This window comes from Myripristis murdjan, chromosome 9, assembly GCF_902150065.1.
Source record: "Myripristis murdjan chromosome 9, fMyrMur1.1, whole genome shotgun sequence".
Classification (NCBI taxonomy): domain Eukaryota; kingdom Metazoa; phylum Chordata; class Actinopteri; order Holocentriformes; family Holocentridae; genus Myripristis; species Myripristis murdjan.
Window position 1 is genome coordinate 19,967,442 of NC_043988.1, and position 27,715 is coordinate 19,995,156.

The 27,715-nt window shown below is 40.5% G+C and overlaps 1 protein-coding gene across 2 annotated transcripts in view; it reads right to left on the reverse strand.

Moving 5' to 3' along the window:
• bmpr1ba (bone morphogenetic protein receptor, type IBa) overlaps positions 1-27,715 on the reverse strand; it is an 88,890-nt gene that overhangs the window by 24,721 nt on the left and 36,454 nt on the right. Inside the window, exon 1 of one of the 2 annotated variants that reach the window (XM_030059843.1) lies at positions 7,406-7,708. The exons of the other annotated variant lie outside the window; for it this stretch is intronic. Within the exon in view, the coding sequence (XP_029915703.1) occupies positions 7,406-7,526 (121 nt within the window). The 5' untranslated portion in view covers positions 7,527-7,708. Of the gene's footprint in view, positions 1-7,405; positions 7,709-27,715 lie in introns of those variants that run through there. 2 annotated transcript variants of the gene reach the window in all.

Genomic DNA, 27,715 nt, shown 5'->3' on the forward strand with positions numbered 1-27,715 from the left:
CTTTGTTAGCCTGGGAACCAGATGAGTGTTGTGCTAGAGTGAATGTTTTTCACTCTAGCATTTTGGTCTGATCCCCTCCCGTTCAGACAGATTCCCAGCCAACCTGGCCCAGGTCATGCTAATCACAACCGGTTATCTAAAACAGGGCGGGTTACATACTAAGACTGACAGAGGAACATCCTTAAGGCTCAACGGTGGCTCAGTGCCACATCACACGTTTGACTACTCTGATTGGTTTTAGGTCTATCCCATTTTGTCCAGAGGCATTTTGGTCTGCAACCATGGATAACGCCCTTTGGAAATCAGAAATGAACTGGGAGGTTCCAGACTTGTTTGCATTTGCGCATTTATGTATATCCAAGTCCCTCCGTAAATTTAAGGAAGACTGTGCTTCCGCTGTTAGGCCCCTGTCCTTCTGGAATAGTCTCCCTCTCTTATATCAGCTGTAGTGGCTTTAAAAAAAATGTCTCAAAACCAACTTTACTTCCTTATATATGAGCTGTAAATTATACTTTCTCTGTATACATCTGCATATGTATGTTTATTTTGCAGCTACTTGTATTTTGAGCAGCACTTTGTAACTTTGTTTTAGAAAGTGCCATGTAAATAAACTTGTACTTACTTCTTATACCTTCAACAAAATGTATGTGTGCCAGCAAAAGGACCACTGCTCTCAGTTTTCCTTTTCACATCTGCTCCTCTCTCCTTTTCTCTTCAAATCCCTCAGCTCCATATGTCATGCACATCTCCATCTTTCTTACCCCTCCAAGCCGTGTCACACGAGCACACACACATGCACACACACAGAAAAAAAGCAATAACTCTCTCCCTACCTCCCATTCTCATCCAAAACATTCTTCCCGGGGCTGGCAGAGGGGATTATGGGGGGAGAGGGGCTGGATGGAAAACCCTAAGCTCTTATAGTCCCACTGCACTGTAGCTCTGACAGCCAGCTTTGCTCTGCTTTGCTCCCCCTCACCTGTTATCTGTCCGTCATTGTATTGTGTTATGGTGTTGTGAAAGCTCTCAGTTCACGCAATCAGTGTATCAGGACTCTACTTCTCAACTACGACTGCAGCCACTTCACTGGTTAACTGCAAATTTCAACAAGACCACTGCCCTGTAACTGTCCAAAATCAGAGTTTCTCAATCTTTTTTTCAGCTTGTGGCCCCTTAAAATGAAACACATCACATCCCACTTGTCACAGGCAGAGCAGGTTTTCTCTTTCCAAGTTGTTTCATTTGATTAATTATCGTAAAATTACTACTCAGTATTCCACAAGGGGAAAAAACAACAGAACAATATAGACATCGTAATATTTGTCTAGAGTAACTATCCAAGGCGAGCTGAATCGAAGTAAACATCTTCAAGATTCTACAAACATGTCCAGTCCAAATTATCTTGTGGGCCCTCAAAATTTTCCTGTGACCCACTTCATGGCTCTCAGTCCTCAGTTTGAGAACCACAGGTCTAAATGCAATGTTCTGCAATGGTCTACAATGTTCTGCTACAGTCACTGTAATTACAAACCAGCACAGCACACTTAAAAAAAATGTGAAATTCACAACTCAATCCTTTCATCATTTTGCTGTTAATGTGAATTTGATTGTGCTGGATTCCTGTTTTGATTGGCCGAGTGAAGGTTAGCAATTGTGGACCACTGTCTGACTTCTTTTTCCCATGCACTGTGCTGCTTGAAGAAAAAAAGCAGAGCGAGACCTGAAACTCTAGCAGAAACACGAGCAAATGTGCATGTGTGTGTGTGTGTGCGCGCACGTGCACAAGCACACACAAAAAAAATCCATTTTCTTTCAGCCACTTCTTTTCTCTGATTTCCTTGGCCTTTCTCAAATACAGCAAACCATACTTTCACATACAAACATTGTATTCTTTGAGAGCAAAACTCTCTATCTCTCTTTCTCACTCACACTCGGTCACACACAAACACACACATACACACACACAAACATACTTCCCCTGCTCCAGCTGTGTCTCAAGAAGTCCGGGCCAGACCGGTAATCTGACTGGGGTAGAAGTTACTGGATCTGTATCCATTACAGGATGTAATACCCCTCAGTCTTACACTCTCCTCACTTCCTATTACCTTCCACCTTTCTAGCGGTCATTTCAAGATGACTCTCTCTCTCTCTCTCTCTCTCCCTCTCTCTCTCCTCTCTCTCTCTAGAGACTGCATAAATGCCAAGTGCCACAACAACTTATGACCCATCGCAACACAGCAGGGAGTCGTATTCTTGTCATTGCTTTGTCATTGCACCACTACATCCTCCACTACTACCATCATGTTATTCCACTGTGACCTCCTTGTTAACCTTCACCTCTATGGAGACTCCCTGGGCAGATTTGTCCCCTGAATTTTTGAAGAATCTAGCCCGGTTGTTATTTGCAGTTGGAAAAAAAAAAAAAAAGTCTAAATTAAAGGCATGGGGTTTTCTCGGGACACAGATAATTTGTTTTCCACAGCCAGCAGCAACACCTCACCTCGTTCTTTCAGCTTTTACAGCCAGCATATCAGTACTTCTAATGAGGTATTTGTTTCCAGCGAGGGAACCCAACACATCCTGTCAGGAAGCATCGGGACCCAAAAGCAAAAAAGCACCGCTACCCGTTTAGTCAGCTTGAAAGCCTTCCATTTCTCCTTTTCCAGAACTGGATCTTTTTTTTTCAAATTCTCATCCTCTCAGTTTGTAGTTCAACTTTCCACAGAACAGCATTACGGTTGTGTCAATGACTTCCTCATGACTGAACAGCAAACGCCACTATGATTTCCACTTGCATCTTTTTCTCAGTGTGTTGCTTTTTCAGTCAAATGGTTTGATTTCACAAGCATCACTTTGTGAGCTAAAACATATTCAAATAAATGTTTATGAGAAGGGATGCCAAATAGTGACCACAGCAAACTGACATCAGCCTGGAACTGCAACATCACATGAAAGGGAAAAAAAAACAGTATGTTCAGTCTGTCAGTCTTGTTTGTCAGTCTCGGTCAATTATCTGTACCGTGCGTAGATTTTTTTTTCAAAACAGTTTAATGAAAACTAACAACAGAGAGGCTGCCAGTAGTGGGCTGCTGATAAAAGTTAAGAATGCATTAAAAATCTTCATCTTAACAAATCATTTAGTCTCATATTCAGTCTTAAAATTTTGTTCTTCTTCTTGTCAGTGGGATGGGATAATCCCACGTTTCCAGTGCTAATCAACTTGTTTCCACAATTTTCTTGATACCAGAGAGCTAATCCACCTTAATCTGCCTAGTTTCAACAATTAACCCTATAAAGCCTGAACTATGAAATAATTGGCAGAAAATTCCAATTTTTTGAAACTGAACCGTTTATTTAGTCCTATAACAAAATATATATATAAAAAAAAAATCAAAAAAATATGTTATTACACGACCTTTCTGGTGTATGATATATGATATGTACTTGAAGTGCCAATGGTATGGTCCAGGGTGAACAGGGGAAGTGTTCAAAGGTATACAACAGTATTTTGGTCGAGTATTGATTAAACTGAAAACGAAAAACGGAATTGAAAATGTGTATCATATATGATACAAATGGCTTTATAGGGTTAAAAATCGCTCCCGTGAAAAATTCCTGGAATAAGTGAAACTGTATGAGGAGAAAGTGGGATGATCTCACCCCACTGGCTGATTCTTTCACTTGTTTGAAGGAATGAAGATTTTAAGACGGAGTACCAGACTAAATTATTTGTTAAGATGTTGTTTTTTGCAGTGTGGCACACTGTCATTGAATGTATCCTCACAATCTGGTCGTCCTTGTGTAAGTCATGAAGAAGGTGTTCAAATGAACAGAGACAGTGCAACAAATATGATGCAGCACAATTTCATGAGCATTAAAAACACAAATCACTATGAATTGTGAAAGAGGAGGTAAGGGAGGTACAGCACATTCCCAGCAGTTGAAAGAGAACACTGTGTTCAACAACATGTGTGAAGACACTGCTTGGGCTAAATACTTAGCAGGTGTTTTATACTATAACAAAAAATAAGAAATTAAAAAAGTGAAAATCAACAGAGAGAGCACCAGAGACTCATTAGCGGGCAGTGACAAAAGCAAAGCAACTGGCAGTGCTTTGACTGTGAAAACCGATACAGCGGTGCTTATTTCCACCAAGGACAATGAAATGTAAGCTATCACGCTCACTCCTCACTTCCCAGAACTCACGTTGAAGGCAACAGCCTGGCGTAGGTGGAAGGTCATAGAAGATCTCTGGGTGTATGTGTGTGATTCCTAATGTGTGCATACATATGTGCATCCCCTATACGCTTTTTCTCCTTGAAGGTTAAGGAAAAAACGCCAGCCTTTACCCGTTCGCTGCAGACACAATAGCTGAGACATGCTGTAGGGCAAAGTGTGACCTTCATGCACACACAACATTGGAGCTGTCTGCTGCCTGTCTAAAACCTACAAAGACTTCGGCTCACCTGTGGCTACAGGGCCAGGAAACACTAGCTCACCAAGTCTAGACTTCCATTCACTCCAACAAGGATCCACATGGTATTTCAGAGGTCAAATTAAAGAGGCAGACAGACAGAAGAAGGGTGAGAAAAGACAGAGAGAATATAGTGAGTGAACAGGCAGGGAAAGACAGGGAGACAGATAGAGAAATGCTGTGTATATGAAAAATTTACATCTTAAGTCTGTAGCTCTCAGCCTGATCCATTAAGCTTTTCCATGCAGTTTTTCAGAAAACAAATATTTACCCGTTGAGTCACTCTATTGCCAGGACAATCAATCAACTGTGTGTCAACCAATGAATGAGCCTGTTGCTGCTCCAATCCATCATCCACGTGTCAACCAATGAATGAGCCCGTTGCTACCAGGCCCCAGGCAAAAAGCTATTTGAAAATGATTTCAACAATTTAGAAGTGCTTGACCGCAGTTTATGTTCACATTTGCAGTGTGGGAATTTTGCAGATGCTCTTAAGCAGAGGGAATGATGCTGGACACTAAGCTAAGGCAAAAAGTGTGGATTGTGTTCTCACAAATAGCAACAGAGAAACCACAGCAAGATGATAAGAGTTTGAAAACAACTGAATTTATTCATTCATATTAAGTTATTTAGATGTATCATATTGCAACCAGTGCAGCAATTTTCATTATTTAGGTGGAGAGTAGATAAATATGTCCTCAATGTGACTGGGCCAAAAAAAAAAAAAAAAAAAAAAAAAATCAGCCACTATTCTAGACAGATCTGATTAGGTAGGGTGATTCCGTCTGGTTCACCTGTAGGTGGTGCACTAATGTTACACTGCCATTACCACCACATCCAAAAGCTGAAAGATTACATCCCTATAGCCAGATGAAAAAACACTGGACAGTCTGCATAATCAAATAGAGAATTTACTCATTCCCCATATGCAGTAATTCAGTATAGCAATAACAGAGAGCACAGGAGAGGTAGGAATTACAACCAAAGGTGAACGGGAGGCACTTTTTCTAAATGAATGAAGTCAACAATAAACAAAGAGAGACATTGAAGGGGAGCGGAAGACAGAAAGAGAAAGAGCAGCTGATCCTATCACTTGCTAGGAGTAAAACACAAATATGAAACAAACTTGGTAGAGGTCCAACTTTCTGTCAGCATTCACATATGTCTTGTTGTTGGCAGCTGTTCTGCGGATACTTGGATGGAGGAGTCAGTGTTGCTGTGAACCTAAACTATTTAGGCAATTTTTATGTTTGTGTCCTAAAGCTCGTGTGTGCAAAGCTTTCAAGTTCACGGCATTATGTTTCGAAAAGAGTTTTTAATTCCTTGCGAGGCTCTGTGTCAGAAAATGAAGTTGAGTTGTGGGGTTAAATGATAGCACAGCATCTGTGACCACAAAGAATAAATCAAAAGAGAGGGTAAGATGAAATGTACTCCAAAGGAAAAGTGACTAAACCACAGACAATGACAGGAAAGATGAACGACAAAGAGGGGGTGACATGCAGCCAAAGGTCGTGGGACGGCCTCAGCCCATAACACACTGCGTATGACTTATGAGCCTTAGCTGGCCAAGCTTCAGGACACCCGGCTGAAACAATCCTCAGTGACTTAAAACAGATCTAAAATAAAGGATGAGAAGATTCACCATGATGATATTGTCCAGTCCTTTCTTCCATACAAAACAGGACACACACCATCATTTAATTTCCTCACTACAAATCAATTTCAAAAAATAAAGACAATCCACAGAATTGCCACGCCACAGCTTAGCATATATGTATGAGAAACAACAGAGGCAGAGCGTCAAACCATCATGACACATATCACGGCACTAAACATAACAGACTATTAAATGTGACACGTTCTCTCTCTAACACCTCGCCAATCGCACTCCAGATACCAAACATGGTCACAGACAACGCCGCTGATGCGACTAACAGCAACAATGTCAGGCCATGACAACATTTCTCGCTGCCTGTTGGAAACAAACAGCCAGGGTGACAAACGTCGAGTGTGACTCAACATATGTAGCCGTGTTTACTGAATGAAGGAGCGATGGGTGAGAAAACAGTTTGAAATAAGAATCCCAAAAAAGAAAGTGAAGAATATAAGACTCGTTTGCAATACTTTCTCAAACAAACACAGTCCTGTTTTGGTGCTGACAAGAGAAATCAGGAGAAGTTTAGTGAATACAATATGCTCAAAATAACTTACCATCTGTTTTCAGTCCACCAAAGAAAAAAAAAAAAATCAAAGCACATTGAGGTGAATACTCCCATGTAAACTGTCAACTGGAAAATAAAATGGGGGGAAAAAGACAAACCAACTCTGCCCACACTGTTAGCTACTTGTCTCATTAAATTCTGTCACAATGCATACATGCAACACTCGGTGAAGGACTGTCTGATGCAAAACTGACACAAAAAATGTCAGCACCCTGTTCAGGATCATGTTCACATCACTTGCTACACTTTGGGAATGAAATCCTTTCTGACTGACTGACTGAAATAGGCTGAGCGAAACAACTTACATGTTTGGGGTACAAATCTAAAAGCAACAAGAATGTGCACACGAGGGAGGAAAGGCAATAAATCCTAAAACAGTCTGTCATCATGAGTCGCTTCCAAACTGCAGCAGCGGCACAGCAGAGCACAAATTTAAGCTGCAACATTTAAACGTTGCACACATTAATCCCCACGCTTGAAAGCCAGACTGGAGAAAAACTGAGGCACAGACAGAAAGAGAGAGACAAAAACATTGATACGGTTTGCAATAATGGGAAAAAGCAGCCACAACTGAGCATCAAACTTTATAAGAGAGAAAAGGGATATAAAACACTGAGTTGCCGCAGAGCAGCCCCAGAGCTGAGATAAGTAAAAACAGAGAGGTGAAGGGCAGTGCAGAGTAAAAAAAAAAAAGTTTGCATTAACTTACCATGCGCTTGTGTGTGCAGAGAGAAGAGTCCGAGCAGCAGCAGGGGACTACCAAGGCTGAGACTCCAGCTCCAGAGACACAGAGAGACACAGCGCTTCAGTCTTTCTCCCTGCACCAGCATGGTAGTGTCTGCCGCTCTGCTCTCCTCTTCCTCTCTCTTCAGTCCACTCCACACAACAGGCTCCGTCACTCACACTCACACACTGCCTCTCCCTCTGAGTGTGTGTGAGAGAGAAAGAGAGAGGGAGAGGGAGAGAGAAGGAGAGAGAGAGAGGGAGAGAGAGAGAGAGAGAGGGAGGGAGAGGGACAGGGCACGCAAGCTCCTGTATGTGTGTGAGTGTCTGTGTGTGAGTGTGTGCTGCAACGTGAGAAAGTCCACACCACACAAAACACACCAGCAGCGGCAGCAGCAGTTGCAGTTGATTGTCCTCGGCACAGTCTGACAGTAGCAGCCCAGCTGAAAGAGAGAGCGAGAGAGAGAGAGAGAGAGAGAGAGAGGTATGAGAGCAAAAATAAGGGGGAGTTTACTTCACTTGCCTAGTAGGGAGGGCTAACCCGCTCACCCACATGAGGAGGGACAGGGGTGGAAAGAAAACGGGGGCAGGGTGCACCCTGAGGAGCAGGATGGGGTTTAAAAAGGAATAGGAGGAGGGTGGGTGAGCAAGGAGGATATTCAAAACAAGCAGCGAGATCTGCGAGAGTCTTGTGCCTGTAACGGCTCACAGGACAACTGTTTCCACTTTCCTTTTTTTGTACATGGGCGCTTTGATCAAGATGAAACTGGTATGCATCGTACGGCTCAGTTGATAAAAGTCATATATACTGTTGGACCATGTGCAAACACTGAGCAACTGCCAGATGATTGTGTATCAATAGGACAAAATTACAAGGCACAAAATTTCTGTCTTGAGCAGTTACTTGCAGTGTAATATTAAGTGTTAAAGGTGCAATATGTTTTTTTTTTCTTTAGATGGGCAGAGCCTGCTACTCTACATGACATTATTTGAATCAATGTTATGAATCTCATATTATAATAAGTCAAAACATAATTTTGAAGCACTATAAATCAATCAGAAGCCTAAAAGATGTCTTTTTCAAATAATAAAAATGTATGAAAACAAAACTGTGGGCCTTGCTATGTTAATGTTAATCAAGTTGCTTCCAGAATTTTCTTGAATCAAGTATCATTTTCTTTACGATGTATTCATACTATTGTGGATATCTGGATTGGATATGTGCAGCATGCGCACAAGAGGCTCTTATCCAGAGGAATTGACAACAGTGCAAACAGAGGACTAAGCTGTCATGTTCATGTCCTCTCCTCCAGCACAAATGGCCAAGTAATAAAAGACAAGAGACCACTTCATGTGCACTAAAACCGTGAGTGGATTTGGAATGGTTACTTTGACACAGTGAACAAAGAATGAGAGTAGAAAGCAATTTTTAGAGTCAAACAGAAATTCTGACTTTCTATCAATGTGAAAACAGAATCAAGGCAACACAAAACATGTTAGGTCTCATGTTATTCCTAAGTGTCCCAGTCTGGTCTCTTGAAAGTCTGGGGGCAGGGCAGGGAAGACAGCAGACATTATTATGGAGAAATCAGCATCAAAAGCTGGTAAGGTAAGAGATACAGAGTATACTGTGGGCTTGTGAATTACCAGTCAAAAAAACAGATTTTGGCTTGTTTTGCCAACACCCCAAACCCTGTGTGAGACTCAAGAACATTTTAGACACAAATTTGAAAATTAGAAACCCTTGTCCCCAAGAAAATAGTCTGAAAAGCTACTTGAAATGCCTCCCTGCTTACAGTGGTGTGTTGTTAACAAATCAGGTAGCTGGCAAAGACACATTAAAGGAGCTGTTAGAGATTACATCACTCTAGCCTGAAGCTTTATACTAATAAATAAATGGCTTGAGACACTCTAATAGACCATTTCCTTTTCAGAGCTATCCTCCTGCCTGTAAGGCATTTACTGTAGACAAAACTCGTGTGTGTGTGTGTGTGTGTGTGTGTGTGTGTGTGGAGAGAGAGAGAATGGTTTGCTTTCTAACAAAACGCATTACAGACTTGAAGCTGCACACTATGAACAGCTCAAAGTGGGATCCCCCACACCCCACCCCCACACACAAAATGTACTAATTTCTATTTCTGAAGTAATTTTAATGTAGGGGACAGAAGGGCCATAGAGTTTTTGTTTTCACGCTAATCTGTCTTTTTTGTAGCTGTCACTCTTCTCCCCTCCTCTTTCTCTTTCTCACACTCGTTCACGTTGTTCATTAGTGACAAACAATGGGCAGCCTGGCTCCCTCACTCCTTGATGAGAGGAAAAATCACTTCATAAATAAACAGTCCTGCCCTGGTCCTGCCCTCTTCTCCTCCCCTCTCCCCTCATCCCCTCTTCTCTATTTCTCTTTCATGTCTTTCCCTCTCTCATTCGTTCCCTCACCCCTCCTCGGCTGCCCTCACCTCTCTCCCCACTTTTCTGTAATGCAAAAAACACGAACCCCCTCCCCTCCTCTCAGTCTCTTTCTCTTCTCCATTCCTCTTCCCACTCCCCTCCTCCAGTGAACCAGAATGTCATTTCAAGCATGTCCAACCACGGGAAGCCTTTTAAAAACTGTGACAGCATTTGCCCCCAATCCTCACTAGCTGTGAAATTCTGTGTGTGTGTGTGTGTGTGTGTGTGTGTGTGTGTGTGTGTGTCTGCGTGCGTGTGCACACATGCACATGAGTGCATGTGTGTGTAACAGGTGTCTATAGTGATCTGTAGTGAGGACAGGATATCATATGCAGATTGAGGAATGACCCCTTTAAAAAACAGTTACTTTAAGTTATTGTAGGCCGATGCCCAGACACACACACACACACACACACACACACACACACACACACACACTTGCTATTCTTTCGGAGTGTCACCCTCATGCTGGGCCTATGATGGATGGCTGAGATTGTCACCAGCAAAGGATGAGCAGAAAAACACAAAGAGAAAGAGCAGCAGAAAAAGGGCTGGTGACAAGAAAAACAAAAGAGGAGAGGACCAGAGAAGAATGATGGGATATTGGAATGGTTCAAAAGAAAGATGTGGGGATAAAGAGGGAGGACAGGAAAGATCTTTTTAAGAACTGAGAAGACAAGAGGTAATGGAGGGGGGTAACCTTTTGGGGAGACATGTGGGGGTGAGAAGGTAGATGAGAAGACAAGGATAGGAAAAAGGAGGGGTACAGGGAAGAGGGCAGGTGGTATAAAAGGTCAACTTTGCCCTCATTTACCATTTTTATTTCAAACAAATGGGTTGTTTACTGGCTTTTCTTTACCTGTGACTACCTGCTAAAAAAAAGTTTTCCCCACGCATTACACCCTGCTGGTTTCTCAGTGCAACTATGAATATAAGTCAGAGTCCAGTCAAAAAGATGATAATTTACTGGTATTTATGATATTATATAGGTTAAAGTGAATTGCCTAAAATGTTGAGCATGTCCTGTATCCTCATGCTTTACATGGGTCACAAATTAGTGGGTGACCTGTTTACACCTCTGCTGATCAGAGCCAAAAACCTGATAATTACCCGGGACTGTTGCAGGTTACAGAACGCAGCCCGGAAATGCCGGGTTAACCCATGAGTTCAACATTTTTGTTGTTTTAGGTCAGTGTGAAAGTGCTATTAGCAATAAGCTGACAAAAACACTTGTGCTCCTACTTGTATTCGCTGAACTGATGGGGAGACACTCCACTGACCCGGCGACCTGTGATTTCATGTGCTAATGCTGTTCAAACTTACTTTACACATTCAAATTGCAAGTCAACCAGTGCTGGGTCAATATGCTTTCTATTCAACATTCACCATTGTTTTTGAACGGTGGTAATAAAATAAACAACAAACACAAGTTTTCAGTACTAGTATTTAACAGAAAATCCTCTTCCTTTCTGCAGACACTTAAAAGCTGCCAGTGAAGACCACATGGAGCTCTCTGATGTCTGGCTCAAATCAGAAAAATACACATATTACAGCAACTAACAGGGATGTCTTGATCAGTTTTTGTCACTTTGTAGCACTACATCTTATGACAGTGGATGTAAATGGGGCAGAAGAGGCCTTGCAGAGCTTTGATAGACATCTCTAACAACTAACCATTTATTCTGCTCTATCGATAAAAATGTTTCCTTTGACATAACATTAGACACTGAACACACAGTTTTGCTACTGTCAAATTAAATCTTCACATTTCCAAAGAAACAGCTGTGCAGTAATTGGCAAAAACAGGACTCCTACTGCATTTTTTTTTTTTTTTTTTTTTTTTGAAAAGACACCATACATTTTCATGGTTGCATGGACACAATGTTCATGAAAACTGCTGAATACGTAAAGTACTCGCCATACCTTCGTTTCAGATAACTTGCATACATGCATTTATGTCCAGGTGTCAAATACTGCAGGAGTCGTCATTTTGAGGGTTCACATTTACACACATATTTCTTGTTCAAATAGATAATCTTCATCCAGGGATTTCCATCTGTGCTGGAGGATTTCAAGACCACCTTACATTTTCCTGGCTTGCTTATAGAACCATGTATCCCTTATTTGATGTGTGAACTGACTAAACAGAATGGGGATTAACTCCATTTTAGAGAAACACCTCTGTGGCACAGCAGCACATCTGCTAATCCCCATCCATTCACTTCAGCTCGTCTTTAAACTAACAAGCAGTTTAACATAATCTGCTTTAAGCCTGTCCATTCACTCCTATTCAACGGCACATTTACATAGCAATCCTTTCTGCCTGAATGGTTTGCTGAGAGAGAGGGAGAGAGAGAGAGAGAGAGAGAGAGAGAGAGAGAGAGTGAGGGGGAGTGTTTGAGTGAACGTGGTTGTAGAGTGCTTGTGTATGTGTTTTGTATGTGTGTGTGTGTGTGTGCATGCATGTGAATGTGTGTGTGTGTGTGTGTGTGTGTGTGTGTGTGTGTGTGTGTGTGTATGAGTGAACATGGGTGTAAATGGAAAGTGAATAAAGAGGTGCAGGAACAGTTCCTCTTCCTATTACAGTCCATTTGCAGTGCCTGGTTCTCCGCCTCAGGGAGGCAAATGCAGTGGAGAAAGGCCATAGGGAAATGTAATATATGTATAAGAGATTTCCATACATGGCATATATGTCCATTTTAAACAGTTATATATGAAATGTACTGAACTTTTTATATGTGTGTATATATACTATGCGTCTTTTTTCAATTATCTAACCCTATGGGTGCACATATATGACCATATATAGGAAAATGTCTTGTTTTAGTATTCCCATACATAAATTACACATACATGTTCAAAATATATAGGCTGCATGTGTATTGCATTATCAACAGGCACATGTTTTGTTCAAAGACTATATACAAAACCTATATGAAACACTTCTCAGGTAATGGACTTAAGACTTGGAAACAGTGATTTTTTTTTCTTTCTTTTTTTGTTGCTTTTACTTTAATGTACTGTGTTGTGGAAGAAAATATAACTCCTCTGAGGATGCTGGCCTCCAAATTTATCAGCTTTGCCATGGCATCAAAGCCTTCCCAAAGTTGATACAATTCTGATTTAACACTATAACCTTGACGGTAAGAAGTGTAACAGAATATATTTTGTGTTCAGTCAGATGACACAAGAGCTGGTACAAATGAATTTGGTCTTGAGAGGCAACAATTTTGAAAAGGTGAGAGATAGTTTTGGAAAAAGCTTAAAAACACCTGACGTGGCACAGCATTAACTTTAGGATGAAAAACACTGTACAAGGTAAGGAGGGAGAAGAAAAAAAATAGGAGCACAATGATGATAGATGGAGCTGGAGGACTGTGTATGAACAGTGTTAAACCTTTTGACTCTGGATTCCAAACAAGAAATTTATCCTGGAGTCCTGTGACCGAGGCCCGGTGCAACAGCCCAGGAACAAAGTGAGCAAAGGGAGGCAGAGCAGACGGAGGTATAAAGTGTGGAGAGGCATGATGATGAAGCAATGACAGAGAAGAAGCCTGCCAGGTTGACCTCCGACCCCAACACCGATTTGTACTTGATTGACCTTTCACCTTTAGACAAAAATCCCTCAGCACTGCAGCTGGGCAAATCCCCTCTCACAGACGAGGCAGACAGGATGAAAGACAAAAGGGAAAACAGAAGTCAAAAAAGAAGAAACAAAAGTATGAACATACCGTCTTCTTATCTGTAAAAGATATAAGACAATCTGAGAAAGAAAGAAACTCTCTGAGTATTCTCGCTTTGTTTTGTTTTTTTTCTAACCATATATATATGGTTAATAAAAAAGGTGAATGAACTCTGACAGTAATCATCATATACAATGAGCTATGGTAAGGAAGAAACATAATAAGAAACATAATATTTGAGCAATATTTGAGCATTTTGAGCATTTGCTACAAGTTCATTTTATTTTATTTTTTTTTATTTCCCATTCACCTAAACAAAGTCAACAAAAGCACCCTGTAAAGGTCCTTTAACACATCAACTACATCCACTAACACTACAATTAAAAAATCTATGTATATTCAGTTTCCAAAATGGGAAGCAGGCCTATGCCGCTAAAGGAGGTGTATGTCACTGAGGTTCATAAATGCGTTTCAAGATTTTTTGGGGGGTTATTTTTGTTAGCTTCATTCAAGTGAATGGGATTAAAAAAAAAAAAAAAGCAAGCAAATTTGTAAAGAAACAAATTAATCACCGCAACTTGTGATACTGATGAGTGATTTTCATTACAATGTGCGTGGCAGTAAAGGGCCAGTAACCAGGCTGTTTAAAACTTTGCTGCAAACAACTTGCTTTGACATCAATATGATAGTACTTCATCATACTTGAATATGATGTATATTATGTATATAATGATATTATATTGATATTATCTTATGTCATATAAATTTATATTGTGCTTTGTCTGTGCCAAACTGGTCGGTTGTTGCTGTAAGGTGTGTTGACCTGTAGATTTCAGACAATAGTAAAACTACTTCCTGGAAACTGTGTAGGGAATGGGACATCTATGCTATATAATAAAATGAGCGTACGTGTATGTGTTTGCCTGTAAAGTCACTTGGGCTCTATTCATGGTCATGTGTCACCCTCTCTCATCTCTTTCCTGTTTCTTTACCTTCAATCTGCTTTTCTTCCTTTCTTGTTTGTGACTTTTGATGTAACGTTTTAATAAAAGCATGAGGTCCAAGTGCAAAAAGCCAAAAAGGCAGTGGGACCTTGAGCCTTTTGCAGTACACACTGCAGCTGCAAACAGGTAACTGCAGGTCCAGCCTCAAATCAACATCCTCCTGCAGAGCTTAAAGTTTGGTGGAGTATCACTGCCAGTTTCCGCAGTTCAATGTTAAAATCGTTAGGGGAGCAGCATCTGTCAAGGTTAGTTTGAGCTCCGGAGCAGCAGCGACTCAGGTCAAGGCTGATCTGAGATAACTCAAACCCTTGTTTACTTCTTCTCAATTACCACAACTGTGCAGTGAATATGGCCTTAGGAGTATTTTTGGGCTAGATGGAGTTGCTGCCAAATTTTCATAAAGATACATTAAATTGCAGCCAGCCTTGAATGTAAAACCTGAGAAAAGATGCCAAAGATACCACAGATGTGTCTGAATTTGTTTCTCATCAACTTCAGTCACAGACTTTAGAACTGCCCAAATGTGTTTGATACAAAAAGACCTATAGTCCAGCCAACAATGTAGGGCTGTTTTAGACATTTTTTAAAAAAAAAAAAATATCATTACTATCAATTTATTATTATTATTGTTGTTGTTGTTGTTGTTGTAGTAGTTGTTGTTGTTGTTATTATCATTATTATTAATAATAGTAGTAGCAGTAGTAGTAGTAGTAGTTATTCTGAACTGTCTGGCTAATTCAGCCAGAAGAGATTCAACTTCATTTCTATTTTTTGATGAGGTGATACTAAACATAACAATTTATTCATTCATTTATTTATTTATTTGACATCTGATATAGTATTAGTTCTGAAAATTAAATCGTAAATTCATACACAACTCATTAGTGGAAAAATAACATTATTGTAACCTGTTGCCCCTAACACCGCTGGCCAATATGAAAGAAAATCACATCTAATTGAAGCTGACATGTTGCAACTGATAGTCAGTGTTATTTTATTTCACACGAAGCCAACATGGAGCCAAAAAAGTGTGTTCCTATCCAAATAATGATGGAGTTCACTGTACTGTGCAGTGCATCTGACACATACATACACACATGTGCACCTCTTAGGGCCAAATTTAACACATTTCTCTTTCTTTCTTTCTTTCTTTCTTTCTTTCTTTCTTTCTTTCTTCCTTCCTTCTTTTTTCTTTCTTTCTTTCTTTCTTTCTTCTCAAACTCTTTGAAACATACACAAACAAACATACAAATATCGCCATAGGCACATACCACATGTAGAAGGAGCAGTCAAAACAACACATCTCCATTAAGGTGGATTCCAGAGGAGGGAAAAATCCCACCATTTAGCCACTGAAACACACTCATCTGACAGGAGCAATGATGATACAGTTACATAAACACTTTAACGGTGGCAGCAAGTTAAGTAACACAGACTCACTTAAACACATACATACACACACACACACACACACACACACACACACACCTACACACTAGGTGTCAAGCCATTTAAACTTAATGAAGGCCTAATGAAAGAGCAGGAATGGCTTTTACAGCTTGTTATTGTCATTGTGAAACCACTCACTGTATCACTTTACAGCCACTATAAAATCATTGTCAGGGATAGGTGTGGTTTGGGCGAAGCAGAATGGGATCACGAATCATGATATCGTAAATAACTCTATTATTTTTTAATTGCTTTACTGCATATCATGACTGAATGGTTGAGTTTTACCCCAAGGAGTTTGGCAAATGTCGTAATTAATGTTTTCTGTGGGGTTTCATATCCTGTTACAGTGCTGTAGGGTATATGTGAGGTACCACAGAGCCTGAAATTAAAGGCTCAAATTCACCTCAAATACAGAATGAATAACTTATCAAGCAAAAGGCTTCAGTTCAAGGGAATTGACTGATGGGGTAAAAAATATTCCACTGGCAGAATTTGTGTGTTTGCCCCTCTGTAAAGAAAGATGGAAGAGCTGTTAAAGAAGTGGCTGACCGGCCAAAAGGACGGAATGTCAAAAATGTCCCGCAAAAGTGGAAGAATAGTAAGCAGAGGAGTCAAGTGGGAGCCACCTGCAATGTGGAGCTAGGAGACAGGGAGAGGGAGAGAGGGGGAGAGAGAGAGGGGGAGAGAGAGAGAGAGAGAGAGATGTCCCACCTGCTCTGTGGGATGTCACTTTTCCGATCCAGGAATCTGCAACAGTTTGGCAAATAAGCAGAGGTTTGTACTCTGTAGCCACATAGCAGCAAGAGATGTCACTTTGGATGTTTCATTTCTAAATGTAAAACCTGTTACTCTTCACCTTTAAGCAGCACAGGTGTAGACTTTATAAAGTGACTAGCACAGCCAGGTTTTGCTCACATTTACTACAGTGCTGTTAGTTTTACATAAAGGCTGAAATTCCAGGTTCTCATATCTCATATCAAATATGTAGTTGATCTAACGTGGGAAGCACTAAAATAAAAACCTTCTCCCTTTCACCTCTGACATTCACTTGAATTCCTCCTGATAAGTAGCTTCAAAGCTATTTTCCATATTGTTTTATGTCACATACATATTCTCCATCTGCTGGCTAAAACACCTCACTGAAGCTGCATCACACTTATACTGACTGAAATAATCAAATCAAAGATGCCATTGTTTTATGGCCGTCCAATTATATCAAATAGAAAATCCCTACTTGTCATGTGCATCATTTTATACACCTTTCCCTGTAATTCAGCAGCACATAGTTGGTATCTTTGGAAACTTCAGGACCTCCACTAGAATTTAAATTCCTGTTCTGTGGATTTGGGCAAAGCTCAACCACACAGCGTGCATTTGTAATGATGAACCCAACCGGAGGGACTGACAGGGTTGAAAAGTACTTGACTAAATGGCATCAAAAAGTTCAGCAGGAGTTGAATCAGCGCAGGAGGAAGCACATGCCTGTCATGAGGGGAAATAACTGCACGAGTCCAGTGTTGTTTTTGTCACAATGACCATTTGGGAAACGGACACATTCACAACAAGCTAGATAACAATGGCGTTACTGTGTGCAACAAACAAATAATGCAAATTACCTAGAATCATGCTCTGGTTTTCCACTACATCATCTCAGTCTTTGCCACATTGTACAATTCATGGTGTATATATTATTTAACACAAAAAGTGGCATTTCTATCAATGTGATATTTTTGTGTGCCCAAACCCTTCATTACATGTTGCAAAGTCTAACTTACACCGAATGCTTATTCACAATTGATTGAACAACACAAACTCAAGATGCATTATGAACTATCATTTAAAAAAAAAATAATACTGTAATACATATTTCACTTATGCCATTACAGTATTTTGTAACTCTTGCCATCATGATATGAATAGAGTGTTGATTTTTTTTTTTTTTTTTTTTTTTTTCAGAAGGTTGGGCTTCAGGTAATTCTCATTAATCATTCAAAATTCACTCACTTTGACCCTGAGTACTGTAGGTGGTGAGGACCACCTATAGTGGCAGCTTGTGCTAATAAAAGAGCTACATGTGTTTCCATGGCCAATGACAACTGCTCTCGTAGCCAAGAATAGCGTAGCTCTATAAAACCGCCTTGTCTCTATTGCTGGTCCTATTCTCTGTCTCACTCTCTCACACACACACCCATACATGCCAAAGACAATGCCTCTTTCACTTGTTTTATACCGTAAATCATGTGGGCGCCTGCTGAGTGTTGTGTGTTTTGGACATTTAGTGCTATCATCACATTATAAGTTTGAGATTTTTTTATGGACTGGAAAAAAAAACACCTCACCTGTGAATGCAATACAAGTGGAAAAAAAAAAAGAATCATATGTGTGTGGTTAATATGATTAAGTAGCTGACTGTACGGAGTTTAGCAAATAATGAAACATTATCTGAAAGCATATGCAGAAAGATTATCAGACAGATAAGTAATTGAATAATTGGAACTCAAGAGAAGGAGACAGTGCTGGAGAAGAAGCAAAAGAAGGGGGGATGGGAGGTGGAGAAACAGGAAGAGAAGAGAAGAGAAGAGAAGAGAAGAGAAGAGAAGAGAAGAGAAGAGAAGAGAAGAGAATCGGTGTATCCGGGCCTTGTTATGGTGGCTGTTTAGGGCCAAACAGAGCAAGCTGACACCAAGGGCAGAGAACTGACCTACAAACCGCTTGTGACCCCCACACCTGCATGGACAGGGCACACACAGACACGTACACCCACCCACCAACACACACACACACACACACACACACACACACACACGCACACAGAGAGAATTACAAAACGAATACAAACGTATTCACACACCAGTGCCTACAACACTACCTCCTGTAGACCTGCCAAAAGACCACCATTTGAAAAACCGATAACACCATCTGTTAGGCAAAACACTGGTGCTTTGTAATTGTCCATTCTCACAGACTTTACCAAACAGCCAGACACATACTGCCAGGGCTTGAAACGAGCATGCTACTGAGGACTTCAAAGGCAAACTGTGTGAGAGAGGTTAGAGGTGAGGGCCGGGACAGAGTGAGAGGAGAAGTATGTGGTTTGATTAAAATGGGCACACCAGAGGGGAGGAGTGTGTCAAGAGAAAGAAAGAACAAGCACAGGAATAACAGACGATGGGAGAGAAATGCAGAAAAGGTTAAGTTCTGTGGATGTGTGGGATGTAGTGTTACGTTGTTGGCGAATTATTTGCTCATAAAGAACAAATCTTTTGGGTGAACAAACTGAACTGAATCACTTCCTGAAATGATCCATTCACTTCTCAGTTCAGTGGAGCTCTCACGGCACTTCCTTCCCCCTCTACCAACCCTCCACATGAGTAGGCCTACTTTATTTTCCAAAAATCAAATGGCTGCTGCACATAAACAATTTTAGTGTAACTAAGATATATATCTATATCTATATCTATATCTATCTATCTATCTATCTATCTATATATATATATATATATATGAAAATTAAATATATATCTTTATATCTATCTATCTATATATATCTATATATATAGACAGATAGATAGATAGATAGATAGATAGATAGATAGACAGCCTGTTCACCCTGCTGCCGTCAGGCAAAAGATACAGAAGTATTCGCTGCCGTACCACCAGACTACAGAGCAGCTTCTTCCCTCAGGCTGTGAGACTACTGAATGCACCATCTGAACTCCTCCAGGCTTAATAATTCTATTTTCTACACAATCAATCAATTAATCAATCAAGAGGGAACCACACTTTAATTTCATTATTCAACCTGTTGTATAATGACAAATAAACTTCCTTGTATCCTTGTATAGATAGATATAGATATAGATATAGATATATAGATATATATTTTAAACACGGATAGATTATCAACTACGGTCTAAGTTTCATGAGCTGTGCTAAGTAAGTAATTAAAATCATTTGTTTGCAGGAGGAACAGGCCAGTGTGTGCTCAAGACAACAAATACAAAGCATGGTTCAATAACATTGCAATAACATTGGACTGCAATCCAGATATAAAATTATTTACTGCAGATAGGGTAACATTTAATTATACTGTGCACACTGTGGTAGTATCTTAGAGTGCATAAAAAATTGTTCCACCGGTACTTATTACATATCAAATACATTTAAAATGTGCTAGGTTAAGTTACATTAATTTTTATTTATTTATTTATTTATTAACTCACCATCTTTCGTACTTTAAGGGTTTGGGGGTAATTAATGTGTGGTGAAACCTGCAATATGAAAAAAATGGCTGGCTGAGCATGAGGCATGTCTCAGATCCTTTCACTGCCAGGGAACACTCATTCACTGAATGTACACTGTGAATGTGAGCTCTGAGTGACAGACAGTTGCTGATTCAAGGCCGGTCCCTCTCCCTCCCTCTCATGTCTTGAAGTCTCAAAGTACGAAGTAGAACCATTTTTCTAATCACTAGACACGTGTCCCAACAATTTACGTGGGACACAGCTGCTATAATAAAGGGTAGGACTTTATTATAGCAGCTTTCAGTTTGCAAACGGTACCCTAATTAAACTAAATTCTCAGCTCACTGGCTTACCCTTCACAAACGACTGTTCTCAGTTCAGTTAGCGAGCTGAACTGAATGTTCAGCTGTGTTTCAGTTCAGTGAGTGGGACTACGCAGTCCGAGCTCCCGTCTGCACTGAATGATTAAGTGAATGAATCTTTTGAATGGATATTTTTAATTAGCCACTTCTAATGATTCCGAGTTATGAAATTATGGCTAATTATTAAAAGTTAAATTCAATAACAATCACTTTCAATTTCTAATGCATTCCACTTCCAATGCATTCACAGTTGACAGTGACCTTACAAACTATGTTTAGCTTAATTCTTGTCATGTGGGGACCCAGAGCAGGCCTATGGCTCTCTCAGCCAGTAGTTTTAAAAGTGGGGTAATTTAGTGGCTTCCAGTCCTCAGCAAAATGAGAATTAGTTTAATTCACTTTGATTAAACTCACTACAATTGATATATGACATAAAATGATATAAAAATGATAACATTATGTTTTAATCTCACCACTTTGAATCTGATTCAGTGTTCAAGAATGACGTCTTAAACAATTTAACACTTAACAAAAGACAAATTATCTATTCATATCAGGGACCTAAGGGAAAAACACTTCAAACTGGGATCAATAACTTGATGAAAGCACACTTCGGGGACTGGAGCAAGAAAAAAATCTATAAAATCCTGCTCCGAGTATTGCAGATTTGTGTTGCGGGAGTGAATTCATACTGGTATCACAGGAAAATAATGTCTTACAGTTAGGTGTGCTTTTGCCGACCTCTTACAGAACCTTCAGCTTTGGTTTCTGACGTTAACAAAGCCGGACAGGAAGGATGGAGAGCGGGAGACGGGGAGGGAGGAGTGAGGCGGGCAAGCAGGGGGAGGACGGGGGGAGGTGATGGGAGCAAAGCAGGGTGTTGGAAGGGTGGCAGGGGGAGCATGAGGGTCTAGTAGGGGTGAGTGGCGCAGTGGGATGAGAGCGTGGGGAGTTCATGCCCCCGCCAGGCCCTTTTCGCACTGCATAAACAAAGAGATTACAGAGAGAAGGGGCTCTGCACTGCTAACAAGCAGGGGCACCACACACACATTTAGACACGAACATGGACACGCATGCACGCACAGACACATACATACGGCTAGAGATACACACACACACACACACACACACACACTCTCACACACAAAGCATGTAAATATATAAATGCACACACAATGTGTGTACATACACACACAACACACACACAGCTAACAAGAAGCATCACAACATAGTGGCGCCACCTGTCTCCTCTTCACCAATTAACGAGCTCCCAGCTCCCGGGATGCTAGAACGAGGTGGCAATTAGCAGAGAAAGAAAGGGGGAGTAATGAAATGAGAGGGAAAGACAGACGACGAGAAGGGGAGGGGGGATTAAAGCGGGAAGAGAGGAAGGGAGCGGAAAGAGAGGGAGAGTGATTGAAAGGGATAAAACCCCAGAAATAGAGGAGAGAGAGAGAGAACTAGGGACAGGAAAGATGAGGCAGGAGGGTGGAAGGAGAAAAAGGATGGAGGAAGCAGAAGAGGACAAAAAACTGAACAGGGTGTGGAGGAGGAAAATGGCCAGGGAGACTGCCGGAGTCAAACACAGGCTGCTGGAGCAAGTTGTACAAACAGTTTTATTACCATCATCATTGCTGAGCTATCACAGCATTTCCAAGAAAGGTTTTGATTGTGTTTGTTTTTGTGTGTGTGCAGGCAGACAGTAATGAACACAGAGCAGCTCCAGGTTCACGGTTTAAACTACAGTAACACAGTAGCATGCATGCCACGCAACCCTTGAAAGTTTTTTTTTTTTTTTTTTTTTTTCTATTTCCAATTGTGCAGTGCTAAATCAAATTTTGTGCATGGATTGCTTGGAGTCCAGACATGGCTGCACCAAAAATAAATAAATAAATAAATGAATAAAAAGAGCACAATGTGCTTTGCTTTGTTATTCCAAGACCGATAAACCAATCAGCTCATCATTAGCACATTTAGCAGACACCGAAAGACTGGGAGAAATGAAATAGTGCTGGAAGGCAGGGAGTAAAAGATGGATGAGCCTGGGGAGAAAAGAGTTGGAAAAAGATGGAAAAACAGAGTGTGCAGAGGAAATTGAGAGTGAAGATTAAGTAATAAAAAAAAAGATGGCAGTGTAAGGAGAGAGTGAAGAAGCTGATAAATGATCAACAGAAAGAAAAATAAAACTGTTGAAGACATGAGAGGGAAAGGAAAAGAGCAAATCAGGAGACATGAGAGGGTTGCATACTGAATAAAAGTATAAATAAATAAATAAATAAATAAAGGCACAGGAGAAGCCCACAGAAAAGATAATGAAGTGGAAGTATTGGGAAAATGACAATTTCCCTTCGGGGATCAATAAAGTATTTCTGATTCTGAAGATGCAGAAAAGATGTGAAAGAGTAGAGAAGGGTCAGAGGAAGAAATATGAAGTTCGTCAGAAAACACATTATCCTGAGGTGACATTTTCATCATTCAGTCTCATTGATTTTCTTGATTTTCTCTTAGTGATTTTCTTTTCATCTTTCAACTGTTTTTTTTTTTTTTTTGTCCTCATTGTTTATATCTATGTCTATCATGTTGGCTTTGTATCTTTTTCCCTGTCATTCAGTCAGTTTTTTTTTAAAACTTTGCTGCTTTTTCTCTCCCTCTCTCTCTCTCTCTTTTCAAAACACACACACACACACACACACACACACACACACACACACACACACACACACACACACACACACACACACACACACACACACACACACACACACACACACACACACACACACACATATTCTTTTGTTTGCCACCTGATAACAGGCAGTCATTCATACAGCCTGTGACCCTCATGACCTGTGAACTCTAAGACCTAAATACGGAACAAGAACTGAGAGACCGGTCACGCATTGGCCAACAGCAAATGCAAATGCATATGCACCCCCGCCCTCCCACACACACACACACACACACACACACAGAGACACACACACACACACACACACACACAGAGACTGAGGCTACGGAAGGATATGTAACTTTAGGGAAGGAAAATTACACTATATTCTTGTGAAAGTACAACAAAAGCTGGTACAGACATATTAGTAACAGAGGCGACTTCAACTAGTCAAGTAATCAGTGGAGTTCACACTTTGACACACTAGGACAAGCCTAAAATATGGAACTGGCAATTATACATATCCTGGAATTCTTTTCATAGTATTCACTGCAGTCATTAAGCTTTTAATTTCATTCACAACACTTGAGCAGTTAAATGCATAATTAACAGAACGGAATTTCACATTATTTCATTAGGCATTTTAATTTAAGTAGCTAGTTTGGATGTTTGGGGCTTGGATGAATGTGGTTTAACTATACTTAAAATAGGCAAAATCACGTGAATGCCCTTTACATATGTGGCAATTACATGAACAAGTATAGCACCGATAGACTTTCAAACTGGGGTCCGGGAATGTCCAGGGTTTCCCGAGGGGCTTCTAGGGGGGCCTCAGCAAAACGACAAGTAGCTGAATTTCACTTTTGCAAGAAATTGTTAAGAAAAAATAGTTTAACATGATCTTTGCGCTCATCACTTTGAATCTGTTTGTCAGTGTTTAAGCATGACACTCAATTTTATAAAAAACACAAACCCAATTCTCCTTTTATACCAGCATCCCTAGTGCAAAAACAAAAATGGGGGTACACAACTTAATGATGGTTTGTTACATGCAAAGATTGAAATCCCAGAAGACTGTACATATAGTTGAAGACTAACTAGGCATGAGTTCAACTTTATTAGGCAAACTAATTCAAATAGTAAGAAAAACATCTGCTGTGGGTAGGTGACATTTAGTTTGACTTCAGCACAATGTAATTCCCCCCTATCTTGGTGATACCAGTAGCACTATTTCTTCACAATTTGCTTTCAAAGTATTTGTTGTGGTTAGAGCCTCCAACTAAGAGGAAGGCTTCACTCCAAGTCAATCAGCTGTGCACTCATCGCCGCTGGCTGGGTGGGCAGGGGAAGAGGAGGAGAGGAGGGGAGAGGGGGGCTAAGTCCAGTCACCTTCCTGTTTTCCTTCAAATGTACCTACTGCTGCTTTAAGTCAAGGTGCACCAAATCAAGCGGCAAGGCAGTGTGGCTCGGCAGGATTTTTCCTGCGCTATACACACTGACTCAGACCCATTTTCCATACCAGGTGAGCGCAATCCACTCTTCACGATGGTCTCTACCGAAAAGGAAGCCAGCACTCCAGACATAATTATCTCAAGAGAAAGAGAGTAACATAAACTGACAAGAGAAAGCCACAGGTAAACACACACACACACACACACACACACACACACAAAGACATGACAAAAAAAGAGGGACAGAAGCAGATACACAAAGACACTGAACACCGAACACAGGACACACACACACACATATACACACACACATACACAGGCAGGGCAGGTGTGGGGGTCAGTGTTAGGGTCAGTAGCCTCGGTCCAGCTCCCAAATATAGAGCAGCCACTATTGGGGGGATCTCTAAGTTCACCGCAGGTTCTCATATGACCACCATGGACCCTTTATGTACAGAGAGAAACAGACATACCTAACACACACAAAACATGCATTCATTCATGCATGTATTCACACACACAGCGTCCACGTATCCACATGCACACAAACATACACACTCATTCACACATGCACATGCAGACACACACTCCCTTGCTGTGTAATAACATGCCATTAAGATCTTTATCAGCAGGTAGCTGCAAACATGAACACTCATTTCCACCCTGATCTATGTCCATCTTCACCCTTCTCTCTTAACTCCAGTGTTTGTTTGTTTTTATTTCTGTCTTCTTCTGTATATTTGATCTTCTCCATTTCTTCTTCCACCACCAACACCTCTTTCTGTGTGTGTGCGTGTGTGTGTGTGTTTGTGTGTGTGTGTATGTGTGTCAGAAGGTTCATTCAGTGTGTAACAGAGGACCTTTCTACAGCTGAAACATGAGATTGACACTCTGACCCTTGAGAATGACCTTTGCACCTCAAACTAACGGCCTTGGCACGCAGCAACAGGCCTGTGTGTGTGTGTGTGTGTGTGTGTGTGTGTGTGTGCGCATGTGTGTGCGCATGCATGCACCGGATGTAGCAACAAACTGATCATTTTTACCTCTGTTGGCTGTGAGGGCAGCAGTTTGTAAATATGTTTGCATTTGTGTGACTGTGTGTGTGAATTCAACATTTGGACAGATCAGATACACCCGATGAATTCACCACAAAAGTAGAATTTGTAGAAAATCCATCACCCATCTTTGTCTAAGAACACCATCTATAAGTCAGCTACTTATGCCTAACTTAATACATATAAAATAGCAAATATGACGATGAACAGGGTTTACGTTATTAGGTGATGAGAGAACGATTGATATTGAATCTTTTCACAGGTAACACACAGATTCAAGCTAGTATCTCATGTTCATGTTCATGTATCATGTTAACTGATACTCTGTAATACTAATTTCTCATTAAAGGATAAACACAAGGCAAAAAGAGTATTAGCTTTGATTATAGGTATAGTACTATATCCTACTACCTCTAGTTCTACTACTAATAAAATTTTAATACTATTGCCACTAATACCAATGCTACTACTACTACTACTACTACTAATAATAATAATAATAATGATGATGATGAATGTGATAATAACAACAACAACAACAACAACAACAATAATAACGTCAAACTTAGTGTTAAACTTTAAGTAGTGACAAAATTGTCTTGAATGTTAAGCATTTAATTTTCTGGATTAAACATAACAGCTTCAGTTCTCTTATGATTAAGCTGGATTAAGGTTTGAGATATCCAATAATAACTATCCAGAAAGCGCTTAAATAATTAACAACAGATTAATAACAGGATGGTTAGCTGGAAGTATGCAAAACAGCCGAACTGACTGCAGAAAAATCGTCAGTGACATCAAATGAAAGCAAAGGAATCCAACTGCGAAACAAATGACTGTAGTAAAGGTTTGAACATAAATCTGCTGTCTATTTTGGAAATGGCAGCGAGCCTGATGCTTCTTTCAGCCCCAGCCAACAGTCCTGTGGGTGTGAATAAAACCGTCTGAGCTGTCCCACTCGTGATTAACTGCACGCTTAAAAAGAACCCATCTTCATAATATAAATCACAGTCTGGGTTTATGAGTCAATCTGGCGTCTCTCTGTAAAACACCAGCAATATGACTTCCCTCCCCAACTTCAAGAGCTTTTTACAAGCAAACCTGCAAAGCTGACTGACACCAACGACATTAGGGTTTCTATAAAATGAGAGATGTGGAGGGAAAACAAAATGCAATTAAAACGATGCTGATGTGATGTTAACAATGTTAACTTTTTCTAAGAGTGAATGTAATGCATGATCAATCAACTCTAACACTGATGGAATTTGTGTGTAAGTAAATAAATGGATTACATATTCACTTTTTTTTTCTGTAGTTTTTCAATCAAATAGGTAATCAGCTGGAACTCAAAAGCTATGAGTCATATATTATAGTGGAACTACACAGGGAGGAGTTTAATGATCCATCTTTGTGTGTGTGTGTGTGTGTGTGTGTGTCCACCTGTTTACATCTGCTCTATAAAGTGTTTTTAATTGTGTGTGTTGGAAGTAGTGGGCCACACCTATTCCTCTCTGTCTTTTCCCATCTGCCTCTGTAATCCATGCACACAAAGCAAAGAAACACACACACACACCACACACACACATACACACACTGCACTTGTATTAAGAGAACCCAAATTCAATTTCCCCTCTCTGACTGGAAGCGCATGCTTGTGCCAAAAATATTGCAACACACCATCTAATTCAATGGTGTGTGTGTGTATGTGTGTGTGTGTGTGTGTGTGTGTGTGTGTGTGTACGTGTGCTGGACAGAGCTGTCTGTTAGAGACGTCTGAGCACATTCCACTGCTCTACCTTATATTACATCAGATCTTCTTATTGAATCCACATGATATGAAACACACATATTATCACCAGATACCTTCACACTGCCTCTACCCTGCAGGACGGGACGGGCCACACATTATCAGAAGTAGCAATATTGGTTAGT